Genomic DNA, 13828 nt, shown 5'->3' on the forward strand with positions numbered 1-13828 from the left:
TTTTTCAATAACTTGAATTTATGTCATGGCCTGGAAATCTAGAAAATGAAAAATCTAGGGCATGACCTAGAAAAACCAAATTTTGGTTTTGTCGGCCAGGCCAAAAAAAACCGAAATGTAGGTCATGGTCTAGAAAACCCAAAAAGGTCGCGGCCTAGAAATCCAGAATCAGAAAAACGTAGGTCATGTCCTAGAAATCCAATTTTATGATGATTTGGGTCGTGTCTTCGATTTTGAAATGTAGCTACGCATACCAACAAAGAGCTTTAAAAACCTGAAAAAAAAACCAAAAAATACAGAAAAAATAGACAATTTGGTAGATAAAACCAAGCTTTAAGAGCCCAAAAGTCCAAAAAATATATTATTTCAAAAAACTATTTTATTTACAAACATCAATTATCTAAATCCCCGACAAAACAAATACAATTCAGCACTCATATCCCGACAAGCCATCGGTTTCATCGTTTTGACCATCGAGAATCGATCGGAGAGCTCTCGAACGAACTCGCCACGTCCACTTCCATCCCAGATCTGCAACAAAATTAGGATTCTTAGAATTTTCGCCAATTTCAGAAAATCTGAAAATTGGGGGAAAGAATGGCTGAAAATAACAGATTTTGAGCCAAACATCCCCAAATTTAGCTTCTTGAGCTTTCTAGGCCATGACCTAGATTTCCAGTTATGGGGCAAGCTGAACTTCTATGAGCTACTAGGTCAGCAGAACCCAGGCACGTCTAGATCACGCTGGTAGCATCGCCTTGACGTGACTTAGCTTTATCCAGCTCGGCCAGCAAGACTCAGACGCGTCTCCAGGTCCAGGGTCCATCTAGCTCAGCTCAGCTCCGTCTATCAGGCGTATAGCGCCCTCCAGCTCCTCTAGAACATTCCAGAAGGATCTGGACGGCTCTAGATGAATCTAGATGGCCTAGGTTCATCGGACTCTACCAGCTACAGCTAGAAATTTCCAGAAAAAATCGGAAGATCGCAAATCGAACACGGACCGTCGAGGACCAGCTATAGTCCAGGGTCCAGGGTCCAGGGTCCATCTCCTTTCCAGCCATTTTCCCCCAATTTTTCGCACTAACCTTACACAAAAATACTCCGTTTTTCCTGCTCAATTCAAATGCGTTTTCTACCGTATTCTCCTTGGAAAACAATCGAAAAACGGTTCGACACAAATCGATAAGCCTTAAATGATCGGTTTCACTGTCTCCCGTCGGATTCGGCGCCATGTCGCTCAGCACTACGTCTACAGTACCCTGCCGCATTTGTAGTTTTTCTCGAATTTTCGCCTGAATTTCTGGCGACGTCACGTCGGATTGCGATAGGATGTCAGCACCGCGGATGGGTAGAACGTTCTGGAAAAGGGGCGGAGCTTAAAAATAGGGATTTTTCCCTTTTAAAAAAAGTGAAAAATTTCAGCATTTTGGCTGAAAATTGAGGATTTTCAGCCGAAATTGGGTAATTTTATGCTGAAAATTCCAAATTTTTGGATTTTTAGGCCAATTTTTGGATTTTAAAACCAAATTTTAGGATTTTTATGGGAATTTTTAGGTTTTTTAGGCTGATTTTTGTGAATTTTAAGCCTAATTACCCCCTAATTACCTGTAAATCCAGCCCTAATGCATATCCATTCGGACATTTATCCACTACAACTTGCAGCCATGACCCGGGTGCACATCCCACATCAACTACAGTAATCCCTGGTCGCAGGAATTTGAATTTCTCATTGATTTCGATTAGTTTAAAGGCGCTTCGAGCACGATAATTGTGCTCGCGCGCTTTGACAGTGAATTCGTCAGTGGATTGGCGTTGGATGTAGCTGGAAATTTGAATTTTCGGGGAAAATTCGAGATTTTGCAATCAAAATTCCGGAAAATCGATAATTTCGATTAGAAATATGCCAAAATTGAGCTAAAAATTAGAAAAAAAATCAAAAAAAAATCGAAAATTTTGAAAAAATTGAAATTTTCAGAAAAATTTTTTTTTCAATTTTTCTGAAAATTTGAACATTTTCAACGAATTTTTAGCTAAAAAATCGAAAAATTTTTTTTTTGAACGATGAAAATTTCAGTTTTTTTTTCAAAGTGCTAAATTTTAGACTCGAAATTCTGAAAATTCGAAAATTTCAAATTATTTTAAAATTTCAAAAAGTCGAAATTTGAAAAAAAAGAAATTTTCAGAAATTTTTTTTCAAATTTTCGAATTTTTGAAAAATTTTAATGATTTTTTTTCTGAAAATTTGGACATTTTCAGTGAAAAAATTCATAAATTTCAGCGATTTCTACAGATTTTTGGGAAAATTTCAGTCAAAAATCGGAAAAAATTTTTTTTTTGAAAAATTCAATTATTTCAATTTTCAGTCAAATTTTAGAGCTTAAAATTTTGAAAAAATTCGAAAATATCGAGCTCAAATTCTGGAAATTCTAGATTTTTTTAAAATTTCGAAAACTCGAAAATTTGAAAAAATTTTTTTTCCAATTTTTCGAATTTTTGAAAAAAATTTTTATGATTTTTTCTGAAAATTTTAGCGTTTTCAGCGAATTGTTGAGTCAAATAACGAAAAAAAATTTTCAATTTTTAGAATTTTCAGCCAAATTTTTGAAATTTTAAGCAAAAATTCAAATTTTCAGCTAAAAAACTAACCGATTCAAATTCCCTTTCGCCGCTTTTTTCGTTGAAAAATCTCGAATTTTCCCGAAAATTCCAGAATTTTCGAGCTTTTTCAGCATTTTTTGGCTTAAAAATCGTCAAAAATAGGATTTTCAGCAATTTGAAAATATGAAAAATCATCGAAATTTCGAGAAAAATAACCAAAAAAAATCAGCAAAAAATACGACAAAAAAAATCACAGTTTTATTGGAAAAATTGGAAAAAAACGTTTGGAAAAAACGGGGATTTTCAGCCAAATTATCGATTATTCTGGAATTCTCAAGCACTCGTTTACAGCATGCATCAAGCCTTGATTCTCCATTGCCGCCGCGACACGTTCCTGCAAAAAATCATTAAAATTTAAGGATTTTTGAAAAAAAAATCCTAAAATCGGGGAGAAATTAGGCAACTAATGAGCTGAAAATCACAAAAATTGGCCTAGAAATCCTGAAAATTGGCAAAAAATCAGAAAAAAAAACGCTGAAAATCCTTAAAACTTGGCTGAAAATGACGAATTTTGAGCTCAAAATCCACTTTTTTTATCCCAAATTTTCTGGGCGAAAATCACAGAAATTTCGGACAAAAAATCTGAAAATCGGAGGGAAAATGACGAATTTTGAGCCAAAAATCCGAGAAAAATAGGCTAAAAATGAGCTGAAAATGCTTGAAATTTGGCTGAAAATAACGAATGTTGAGCTCAAAATCCAGATTTTTGGCATGAAAATTTCGGTCAAAAATTACAGAATTTTCTGGAAAAATTGGGGAAAAAATCCCAAAAAATTTGGCTGAAAATGACAAATTTTAGAGCTAAAAATCAGAATTTTTGAACTTAAAAATCCCAAATTTTCGATTAAAAATTACAGAAATTTCTGAGAAAATTTTGGGAAAAATACTTAAAAATTACTGACAATTGGCCTAAAACTCACAAAATTTGACCTGAAAATCCCAAAAATTGGCTTAAAACCCCCAAAAATTGGCTTAAATCCCTTATTTCTGGACCATTTTTGTCGGTTTTTTCACTTTTTTAGGGTCAAAAAATCTCTAATTTTCGATTTTTGAGCTTATTTTTAGCTTAAAACCTTATCAGCCAACTGTCTGTTGATAGATTCCTCTGTGGAGTGTGATCCGGGCGTAATCGATACGCTAACTTTGATTTTCGGGTGTAAACTCCGCAATAGTTTCACTCGAATCGCCAAACCAATGAGTGTCGCCATACTGCAGTGGGGGATAGTTGGTGTGAAGTTTACCTGCAGAAATTTGAATTTTTTAGAAAATTTCGGTTTGGCGCGAAATTTGAATTTTTCAAAAATCTTGATTTTCAGCTGAAAATTACTTTTTCTAGACTAAAATTTCAGGTTTCCAGCTGTTTTTCGTATTTTTAAACGTTAATTTCAACTTTTTCAGCGATAAAAACCGGAATTTTGGCTGAAAATGCTGAAAAATCGACACTTTCATTTTTCGGCCAAAATTCCAACTTTCTGGGCCTAAATTTTGGATTTTTAGCAGTTTTTAACGATTTAAATGCTTAAAAATCATATTTTTCAGGTTAAAACCTTAACAAAAGTCTCCTCTTCATCGATAAAAACTTTGATCAGCTCCTCCTGAACCACATTCAACTGTTCCAGGGTATATGGATGCTCCGGGTCGTTAATATCACGGATAAGATCAAAAATCTCCCATGAATCAATTGGATCTTCAACGCTTTCGTCGCTGAAATTTGAAAAAAAATTAATTTTTGCAAAAAATATTTTTCGGCCAAAATTCGCTTAAAAACCCACCGTTCGGTGCCAGTTACCGGTCGATGACGTGGTTTCGAGTCGAAAAGCACCGGATTTGCATTATCCAAACGTTCCTGACCCATTTTTTGCTTGAAAAACGATGGAAATGACGAAAAAATAATTTTTCGGAAGTGGCCGAAGTTGGGTGGAAGAGAAACCGCCGGCGCGGCCGCGCGTCTCTTTTCCGCGGGTTTTTGAATTCGAGTTTTCTGTTGGAAGCGTTTCAGAGCAATTTCGCTAGAAAAAAAAGCTAGAAAAACATAAGAAAAAGTGCATACAATAAAAAAATAACATTTAATTCTCAATCATCGCGATTTTCTCTATTGTTCCTGTCCAGAAAATTTTGGTTTCCACAGAAAAAGCCAAAAACGAGTCGGATTAAGGATCAACTTAGATTTTACAACAAGAGAACTTTCAAAAAAAACTCCTTCTTCTTTATCCCCATCCCCAACCACCCGTATTAATCCCCCGAACCGTTCCATTCTTCAGAAAAATATTAATCCCTTATTTTCTTTTTTTTTTCGCCGATTTTCCATTCATTTTTACTTATTTGCTATCTAAAAGTTCCCAATAAATATATAGATTTCTCAAAAAATCGCAAATTCAATTTTTTCGGAAATATCATTTTTCAAATTTTCCCCTTCTCGCCCTCACCCTCCCCAGCAAGTGGCGCCCGCCGCCACCCTCTTCTACACTCTCCACCTCATTTCGCTCAGCGACGCTTGTGGCGCAATGGCTTGCAGTTTTGTCCACCAATCTCGCCCTCCCTGGTTCGACTCCCACCGCCGCCAAATCTTTTTTTCCTCCTTTTTAAACCCTTTTACACCTATTTGGATGAACACATATTGTGTTTATAGGACAGTTTCGTTCCGTATGTGTGTCCAGGTTAATTGGTCTGTGCCCCCTCCTTCCCGAAATTTCTTTCACCTTCCGTACGAACTCGTAATGATCACTTCGTCCGTTTTCTTTTCTATTGAATTTCGTAGGAGGTGGAGACCTACTTTTTCCTCTTTTATTCTCGACAAGTCAACTGTATTGGATTAAGCGACAGGAAAAAAAATTCACGAAGGATTCTTGTACATTTTGTCACTTTTATGCCTAGATATTGATCTCATTTGGGACACCATACGGTGTGAATAGTTTATAACTTGACACCCACTTTGATTTTTATCTTTTTTTCCCATTATATATATATATATATATATATATGTTTTCTTATGAAAACAGTTTTTATTCAAAAGAATACTCCTTTCTAAACGTTTATTTATTTCTCCCAGAAAACCCTTATTTTCTCTGGTCCAAAACACGAAAACCATTTTTTGATCCCTCCCGGAGCCATTTAACATCATTACAGTAACCCAAAAAAGAAACAAAAGAGTATGCCCCCACGCAGGATTGAACTACGGACCTTTGGTTTACAAGACCAACGCTCTACCACTGAGATATAAGGGCACACCGTAAAGAGGGGAGAGAGTGCGTACAAGAAAGGGAAGGAGAGACGCAGACACGAAAGGGCGGTGGTGTGTTTTGAGAAGTTCTAGCGGAGAACAGGAGTTTTTATCACTTTTTATCAGTTTTTACTCGATTTTTGAGAATTTCTTACTATTATTGTTTTCGGCTTCCTCTTTTTGAACGGTTCTTTCCTTCTTTCTCTGTATTTTATCTTTCAAAAAAATGTATTTTCCTTCTTTTCAGATGTTCAAAGATACAGTAATCCTTCTCTTAATATGTCTTCTCTCAACTACAAAATCCTCAAATTTGATAGAAGATATAACGGATAAGGAAGTCGCAATGGCAGATGCCGACGATCATTTACAAACGTAAGAAATTTCGAATTGGCGCGCCCACGCCTTCCCTACCGGTGGGCGCCGCCGCCACCCTTGTCTACGCCATAGCGCCTCTATTGCTTAGTGTACACGCTGGCTCAGTGGCTGCGCTTTTGCCCGCCAATCTCACATCGGGGGTTCGACTCCCCGCCTCGCCAATTTCTTTTTGCTTTTTTTTAAAGCATTCATGGATGCTTAGAAAGTTCTAGAACTCGTTTTTAACCTAAAATTCCAGATTCCCCACACCTCCTCCAATTGGAACAACCACAAGCTCAGGGGATGCACTTTTCACTAGAATGAATGAGATTTTGAGGAAAGAAGACAAACAGAAGTCTCAGAATTTTCAGATCTTCAATGAGCAAGTAAGTTAGTGACTCTGGGGGATTACTGTAGCCAAAAAATTGCAGGACCTGGTAACAAATTCGAATTCCAACCCATATTTCTCGACAACCAGGAAGCCTAAAAATCGCTCAGATTCTATGCAAAAAGCTCGGGATCCTGATGGACACAATCAAGTTATAGCTGGAATTCCAGATTTGAGTGAGTTTGAGAGAAAAATAGATGAGTAGATGAAGAGAAAGAGCGGTGGAAATCAAAAATTTCAAGTTTTTCTAGTTAAACGGGGACTCCGATCAGAAATTTTTATTGTATTAAAATGTGTTAAAATTTATCTATTTTCCAAATATTATTGCGAAAAAATTCAAAAAAAAAATCCGAAATTCCCAAAAAACGCCGTTGAAAAGGAAAAAAATTCAAAAAAAGGTGCCGCCGAGGGACGAGGATTTTCAGTGAGACCCCTAGGCCACGCGAGCGGCGCGACTTTCTTACCGTACAAATTTTCCGGATTTTTTTTGCTTTTATCTCCGACAGGTAAAAAACATTAAAAAACACTGTCGGCCACTTGAAAATAATGCTGTCAGGCGCCGTGGCCTAGGTTTCTCACTGCGCGGGAATTCAAATCCTCGTCCCCCGGCGGCACCTTTTTTGAATTTTTTTCATTTTCAACGGCGTTTTTCGGGGATTTCGGATTTCTTTTGAATTTTTTCGCAATAATATTAGGAAAATAGATAAATTTTAACACATTTTAGGGCAATAAAAATTTTTGGTCGGAGTCCCCCTTTAAAATTTGTCTAAAACTAGGTTCAGAGCAAAATTTGACTTTAAAACCCCCTGAAATGACTAATTTCGGTCCAAAGTGATAATTTCTGGACAAACAGACACACCGACAGAAATTTTTTGGCGCCGCGCACCTCACCACCACCCACCAAAAGCCACCCTCACCTATACGCCCTCCGCTCCTTCCCCTCTAGTGACGACCGTGGCGCATTGGCTTGCGCTTTTGGCTTTCACCCACAAGGTCCGAGGTTCAATTCCCCCCTCGGACTAAACCTGTTTTTTTTTCTTTTTTGCTGAACTATATAAAACTATTCTCAGGCGATCCATGCTTCCGTCGCTACGAGAACTCGATCGTCGTGAACGCGCAGCCGTACGAAAGACGCTCATCAACGGGACTAATCCATTGCAAATCGCACTGTCTGAATAGCCAAATCGGTGTTTATACCTGTCGATCGTTTGTTTATGACAACGTGAATCGGGTGAGCGATTTTTATAGTTTTGTCGGTTGTAAAAGTTTTGGTATATACTTTGAAGTAGCATCTTTACGGCTTCGAATGAGAGATTTCTGATTTTTAGTAAAAGTTACAGTAAGACGACTTAAAATTGAATAGAAAATATCTTTAAAACTGGTAGAGCTGGTCATAATTATATTCATTCCGAAGCTCAAACCAAGACAAACTCGAAAATTTAAAGTTTATCAAAATTGAACGAAAACTACCCAAGTTATGTTGAAAACAAGATTTTTCAGACATACCAAAGTTTAAACAAAGAGAATAAAGTTGGATACATTGGTGACCAAATTGAATTTACAACCATTTTGAAGCCTTTGATTTGCCAATTCCAGAAATATAAAAATCATAAAAATCGGACAGAAACGAAGAGAGTTATGAACGCTTCTGTTTAAAACGCTAGCCGAGAATCTTGTTTTTATCATAACTTGGTTTGTCTTCGTTCGATTTGAATGAAAACTAAATTTTTGAAGTTGTCTTCTTAAGAGCTTCAAAATGAGTATAATCGTGCTCATATTTAAGCAATTTTCGAAAAAACCAGAAAATGCGCTCTATTGAGAAAAATCATGAAAATCGTCATAACTTGGTATTTTTTGGAGATAAAACAGTGATTTCAACAGTTATGTACATGAAATTCAAAACGCTTTAAAATCTAAATGATTTCGATAAATTTTCCAAAAATTTTTGAAAATGCGCTCTATCGATAATTTCTGTGAATTTTGGTCAAAATGAAAAACAAATTGAGTTTTTAGATTTGTCTCGTTGAGAGCTTCAAAATGAGTATACTCATGCACATGATTAAGCAAACTTCGACAAAATTTAGAAAACGCGCTATATTGAGAAAAATAGAAAAATGGCTATAACTTTGTTAGTTTAGGTGCTAGCTTGATGATTTTTAATTTTCTGTCCACGAGATTCCAAGCTCTTTAAAATGAGCCTAGTTTCAATTAGTTTCACAGTTATCAGAAAATGCGCTCTATTGAGAAACAGGTCATAACTCTGTTAGTTTTTATTCGAATTTTGCGAAATTAAGATTTTCGAAATCAGCATAATTTGAGCTTTAAAATGAGTATAATCATGACCTATGTTTCTTTTTTTTCAGGTTTGTGATCTGTTCGCACATGTCGGCGACCAGGCTCCAGCACGTCTTCTCAAGTTCCAAACTCGTGATTATTTTGAACCAACGGATATTGTTCATTGCTTATCAATTATCAATAAGCCCTCTGAAGATCCCCATACAGATTCAGATTCAGAAGACGTGGATCCTCCAAGTCCTCCTCCTCCATCATCTCCAATCAAGGCCCTGGCAACTAATACAGATACCAGGGATGAGAAAATTCCAGAACCCCAGAATCCAGAGGACGTTGTCACATCTTCTGAATCCTTGGACACTTGTCCACGTGGAAAGCAATCCACATTTTTGAGAACTGAAGGATTTGAACTGTTTAAGCATGATGAGCAAGAGATGGTTGTGGAGGATGTGGCTGAATGTGCAAAGGCGTGTATTGAGAATAAGGTAAGACTTTTTAAAAAGCATTTTGACTCAAAATCCATCGTTCTAGCTCAAAAACTGACCGAATGAGACCCCTAACATGAATTATCAATAGAGCGCGTTTTCGAAATTTTTAAAAACTTAGGCTCATTTTGAAGCGCTTTAAATTTTACGTACCAAGGTTCAAAAATTACAATTATATCTTCAAAATGAACAAAGATATGACGATTTTTCGGATTTTTATCAATAGAGCGCGTTTTCTGACATTTTTGAAATTAGCTTGTATATAGGCATGATTATACTCTTTTTGAAACTCTCAACGAGACAAATCAAAAAATTTAGATACTTTTCTATTTGGACCGAAATTCACAAAAATTGTCAATAGAGCGCATTTTCCAAATTATTCAAATCTATGTGAATTTTAGTTAACTTTGAAGAGCTTAACATTTCAATAATATAGACACAAAAATCATTAAGCTAGCACGAAAACTAACAAAGTTATGATGATTTTTCTGATTTTTCTCAATAGAGCGCATTTTCTCAAAATTTTGAAAGTTGCTTTAATACAGGCTTGTTTATATTCATTTGAAAGCTCTCAGCGAGCCAATTTCAAAAAATTAGGTTACATCTGAATTAGAACAAATCTGACCGAGTTATGATGCAAACTAATTTTGAACCAATTTTCAGGTTAACGGTGTAGCTCTAACATGCAAAAGCTTCGACTTCCTCACAACCACGTCCACGTGTTCGTTCACTTCTGAAGCAGCTGTACCTGTGGGAAATGGGCAATTGAAGCAAAAAGATGAGGCATCGTATCATGAGAAAATTTGTGTGTCCAAGGACTTCGTGGAGTGAGTTTTCCTTTTATGCTCGTCAGTTTTTATCTAAACCGATAACAAGCTTGAAATTTGAATTTGGCTCGTCGAGAGCTTCAAAATGAGTATAATCATAACTGTGTTTGAGCGAATTTCGAAAAATCCAGAAAACGCGCTCTATTGAGAAAAATCAGAAAAATCGTCACAACTTTGTTAATTTCAAAGATAGAAAACTTATTTTTAAACCTAGATACGTAAATTTAGAACGCCTCAAAATGAGAGCAGTTTTGTTGAAATTCAAGAAAAATTTTGCAAATGCGCTCTATTGATAATTATTGTAAATTTTGGTCAAAATTTGAAAACGAACCAAATTTTCGAAATTGTCTCGCTGAGAGCTTTAAAATAAGTATGAACAAGCTTATATTCAAGCAAATTTTATAATTTTGAGAAGATGCGCTCCATTGAGAAAAATTAGGAAAATGGTCATAACTTTGTTAGTTTTAGTGCTAGATTAATGATTTTTAATTTAATTTCACTGAACTCTTAAGCTCTTCAAAATGAATGCAATTTCAAATAGATTTGATGATTTTGGAAAATGCGCTCTATTGGCAATTGTTGTAAAAGAGGTATAACTTAGCCAGTTTTTGAGCTAGAATGATGAATTTGGTGTCAAAATGTGAAATTTTTTTCTCAAATTCATGAGAAACAAGCTAGAGGCGCAGAAAGCTAGAGTGTCTCGCTGTCTGCGTCTCCTAAACTTCGAATAACTAAGTCTCGACTTCTAGGCTAGCTAGAAAAGTGAATTTTGTCGCAAAATTTAGCTAAAATTTCTATTTTCAGAACCTGTCCCTCGACATTCTTCTCCCGACACCCTCAAATGATTCTGGTTGGATTCGCAGAATCAGTTTCTGATTCTCCCTCTTTCGAACATTGTTTCGACACGTGTATCAACAGTTATCAGTTGTTTGGATTCAATTGTACTTCGGGAATGTATTATTTTGAGGTTCGTTAGTGCGAATTCGCTTGTATAGCTGGAAAATGCGCTCTGTTGCACTTCGAGGCAGCTACGAAGTCCAATAGGGCGAGTTTGCAACTTTAAAAACAATTTTTGCAGGAAAATCAACTGAATTGTATTTTGAATTCCGAAAATCGAAATACACAATCCGAATTGTTCACAGAGGAAAATACGGATATTGTCGACTATTTTGAGGTTGAATGCACTCGGCCGAAGACTGAAAAAGTGTTCAAAAACGAAAAATGTCGGGAGTCAGAAATTTTGGTGAGTTTTGAATCAACCCTCCAAAAATCATCCATCTAGCACTAAACCTGACAAAGTTGTAACGATTTTTAGGTTTTTCTCAATAGAGCGCATTTTCCAAAAATATCAAATTTAATTGAAATTGGATTCATTTGAAAGCTTGACATTTCAAGGTGAATCCCACAAAGATCATCAGCGTAGCGTTAAAACTAACAAAGTTATGACAATTTTTCTGATAATTCTCAATAGAGCGCATTTTCTGATTTTTTTTTTTGAAAATTGCTCAAATATTTGCATGCTTATACTCATTTTGAAGCTCTCAACGAGACAAATGCAGAAATTCTGTTCATTCTTTATTTTGAGACAAAATTTACAAAAATTATCAATAGAGCGTTTTTTCAAAATTTTTTGAATGTTATTGAAATTATTATTCATTTTGAAGCGCTTTCAATTGTACACACCTACTTCTTAAAATCACTGTTCTATCTTAAACATGAACAAAGTTATAACGATTTTTCTAATTTTTCTCATTAGAGCGCAATTTCTGAATTATTAAAAATCCGTCTGAATATGAGCATGTTTATACTCATTTTGAAGCTGAGAATGAGAAAAATTCGAAAACTCAAGTTTCGTCAGAATTGGAGACGGAGTGACCAAGTTATGGGACAAACAAGACTTTTTCAGAAACCGACGCAATTGGCGCTGACAAAATGTTGATGAATCACGAGAATGACATGGAAGACGACGGTTCGAAGTGGGAAAGTTGGTCCGAATGCCAGGAAGGAAAACAGACGAGAAGGAAGACTTGCCACAATTTTAATGTAGGTCGAAAACATTTTGCGGTGGAGCGAATTTGCATGAATGGAGTTTTTAAGTTTTGATCAGAATGTCTATAGAGCACACCTGCTTCTATCCAAACCTTGGAAAATTTCAAGTTTTATGAAAATCGTCCTTTGAAATCCCGAAATTACGAAAATTATCAATAGGGCGCACTTTCCAAAATACTTCAATCTAGTTGAAATTAAGTTCATTTTAAAGAGCTTTGAATTCCAATCATGACGGCCCAAAAATCATCAAGCTAGCACTAAAACTAACAAAGTTATGGAGGTTTTTCTGGTTTTTCTCAATGGAGCGCATTTTCTGAATATTTTGAAATTCGCTGGAATATAGGAATGATTATACTCATTTTGAAGCTCTCAGCGAGGCGAAACTTAATTTTTTGTTTGTTTTCGCCATAGAGCGCACTTTCAATATATATTTTTTTCAGAAAATCGAAGATTGCGCTGAGGAAGTTCGAGATTGTGAAGAGCCAATCGGCATGAAATTGTCTATTCGGAGATCTGAAGATTTAGAAGATTCTGGAGTTCTGAAAAATGGGGAAAACGGAGAAGAAGTTAATGGAGCGGACGTCGAGGAAGAAGAAGGTGAGAAAATGCGCTCTGTGGAGAAAAACCGAAAAACTTCGAAAATATCGATTTTTCTAGAATTTTTTCGTTTCTTTTTCAAGAGCTTTCATCTATTTTGGGTTAAAAATCGCAAAAAATCCGAAGAATCCGAAAAACGACATTAAAATCGATATCGATTTTTCTAGTGCCCCCGCCGGCGCGAAATTTAAAAATCTCGATTTTTCAATAATTTGTGAGCTTAAATTCGTTGAAACAGTCACAACTTGGCGGAAAGACTGCCGAAAACCGATAGAAACACTGATTTAGAGTTAAAAATCGCAAAAATCAAAAATTTCAAAACTGGCCGCGCGCGGACTAGAATTATTCCTCTTCCATCGCGCCCTTTTTTTGTATTTCAAGCATAAAAAGACTTAATTTTCTGGTAAAAACCAAATTCCGGATATTTTTCTCGATTTTTTCATTATTTCTAGCTATTTTAAGCCTAAAAATCACAAAAATCGATAATTTCAAAACTGGCCGCGCGCGGACTAGAATTATTCCTTTTCCATCGGATTTTTTGTGTTAAACGCGCGTTTTTCAGTGACAAATCACACAAAATACGAAAATTCGAATATAAAAAATCAGTAAACGCGCTCTAACGCCAAATTCCCACAGATCCAGTGCCAACGAAGGAGGAAATCGCCGAAGTGAAGCAGAAAATCCGTCGGACCGGCTTCAAATGTCCGTTAAACGAGTGCTGTCAAGTTTTTATGTCTTGTTCGTATGGATTAAGACACAATTCACACACAAAACAACTGGAATGGTGCCGCCGACCGTGTAGTTCGGAGGTCAAATCGTTCAGACGATCGCGCCTGTTGCGGAGGTAGTGGCCGTGGCCTAGGATCCGACTAATTCTTCTTTTATTTTGGTTTTTTTTGTCTTTCTACCTAATAATTATAATGATACTCATAAAAATAATTAATTTAATAAAGCAATT

At 36.0% G+C, this 13828-nt stretch overlaps 3 protein-coding genes and 1 non-coding gene across 4 annotated transcripts; 1 reads left to right on the forward strand and 3 right to left on the reverse strand.

Annotated features, from left to right (window-relative positions):
- Nucleotides 1-396: 396 nt before the first annotated feature.
- Nucleotides 397-2732, reverse strand: CBG21206 (the record flags this gene model as incomplete). The annotated part of the gene is made up of 4 exons (XM_002642764.2): nucleotides 397-531; nucleotides 1086-1358; nucleotides 1606-1822; nucleotides 2647-2732. The coding sequence occupies 4 exons, from the start codon at nucleotides 2730-2732 to the stop codon at nucleotides 397-399; spliced, it is 711 nt and encodes a 236-aa protein (XP_002642810.2).
- A 185-nt stretch (nucleotides 2733-2917) lies between these two features.
- On the reverse strand, nucleotides 2918-4513 carry CBG21205 (the record flags this gene model as incomplete). Its single annotated transcript, XM_002642763.1, has 4 exons — nucleotides 2918-2992; nucleotides 3732-3899; nucleotides 4206-4362; nucleotides 4431-4513. 4 exons carry the CDS (start codon nucleotides 4511-4513, stop codon nucleotides 2918-2920), a joined length of 483 nt encoding a protein of 160 aa, XP_002642809.1.
- Nucleotides 4514-5810: 1297 nt separating this feature from the next.
- Nucleotides 5811-5882, reverse strand: CBG28641. Its single transcript has one exon. It is a non-coding gene (tRNA).
- Nucleotides 5883-6125: 243 nt separating this feature from the next.
- Nucleotides 6126-13718, forward strand: CBG21204 (the record flags this gene model as incomplete). Its single annotated transcript, XM_045244578.1, has 10 exons — nucleotides 6126-6250; nucleotides 6492-6618; nucleotides 6664-6796; nucleotides 7691-7851; nucleotides 9038-9397; nucleotides 10061-10224; nucleotides 11029-11191; nucleotides 11303-11467; nucleotides 12714-12870; nucleotides 13507-13718. 10 exons carry the CDS (start codon nucleotides 6126-6128, stop codon nucleotides 13716-13718), a joined length of 1767 nt encoding a protein of 588 aa, XP_045097229.1.
- Nucleotides 13719-13828: the final 110 nt, after the last annotated feature.

Source organism: Caenorhabditis briggsae (genome assembly GCF_000004555.2).
Source record: "Caenorhabditis briggsae complete genome, chrIII, whole genome shotgun sequence".
In the NCBI taxonomy this organism is placed as follows: Eukaryota; Metazoa; Nematoda; class Chromadorea; order Rhabditida; family Rhabditidae; genus Caenorhabditis; species Caenorhabditis briggsae.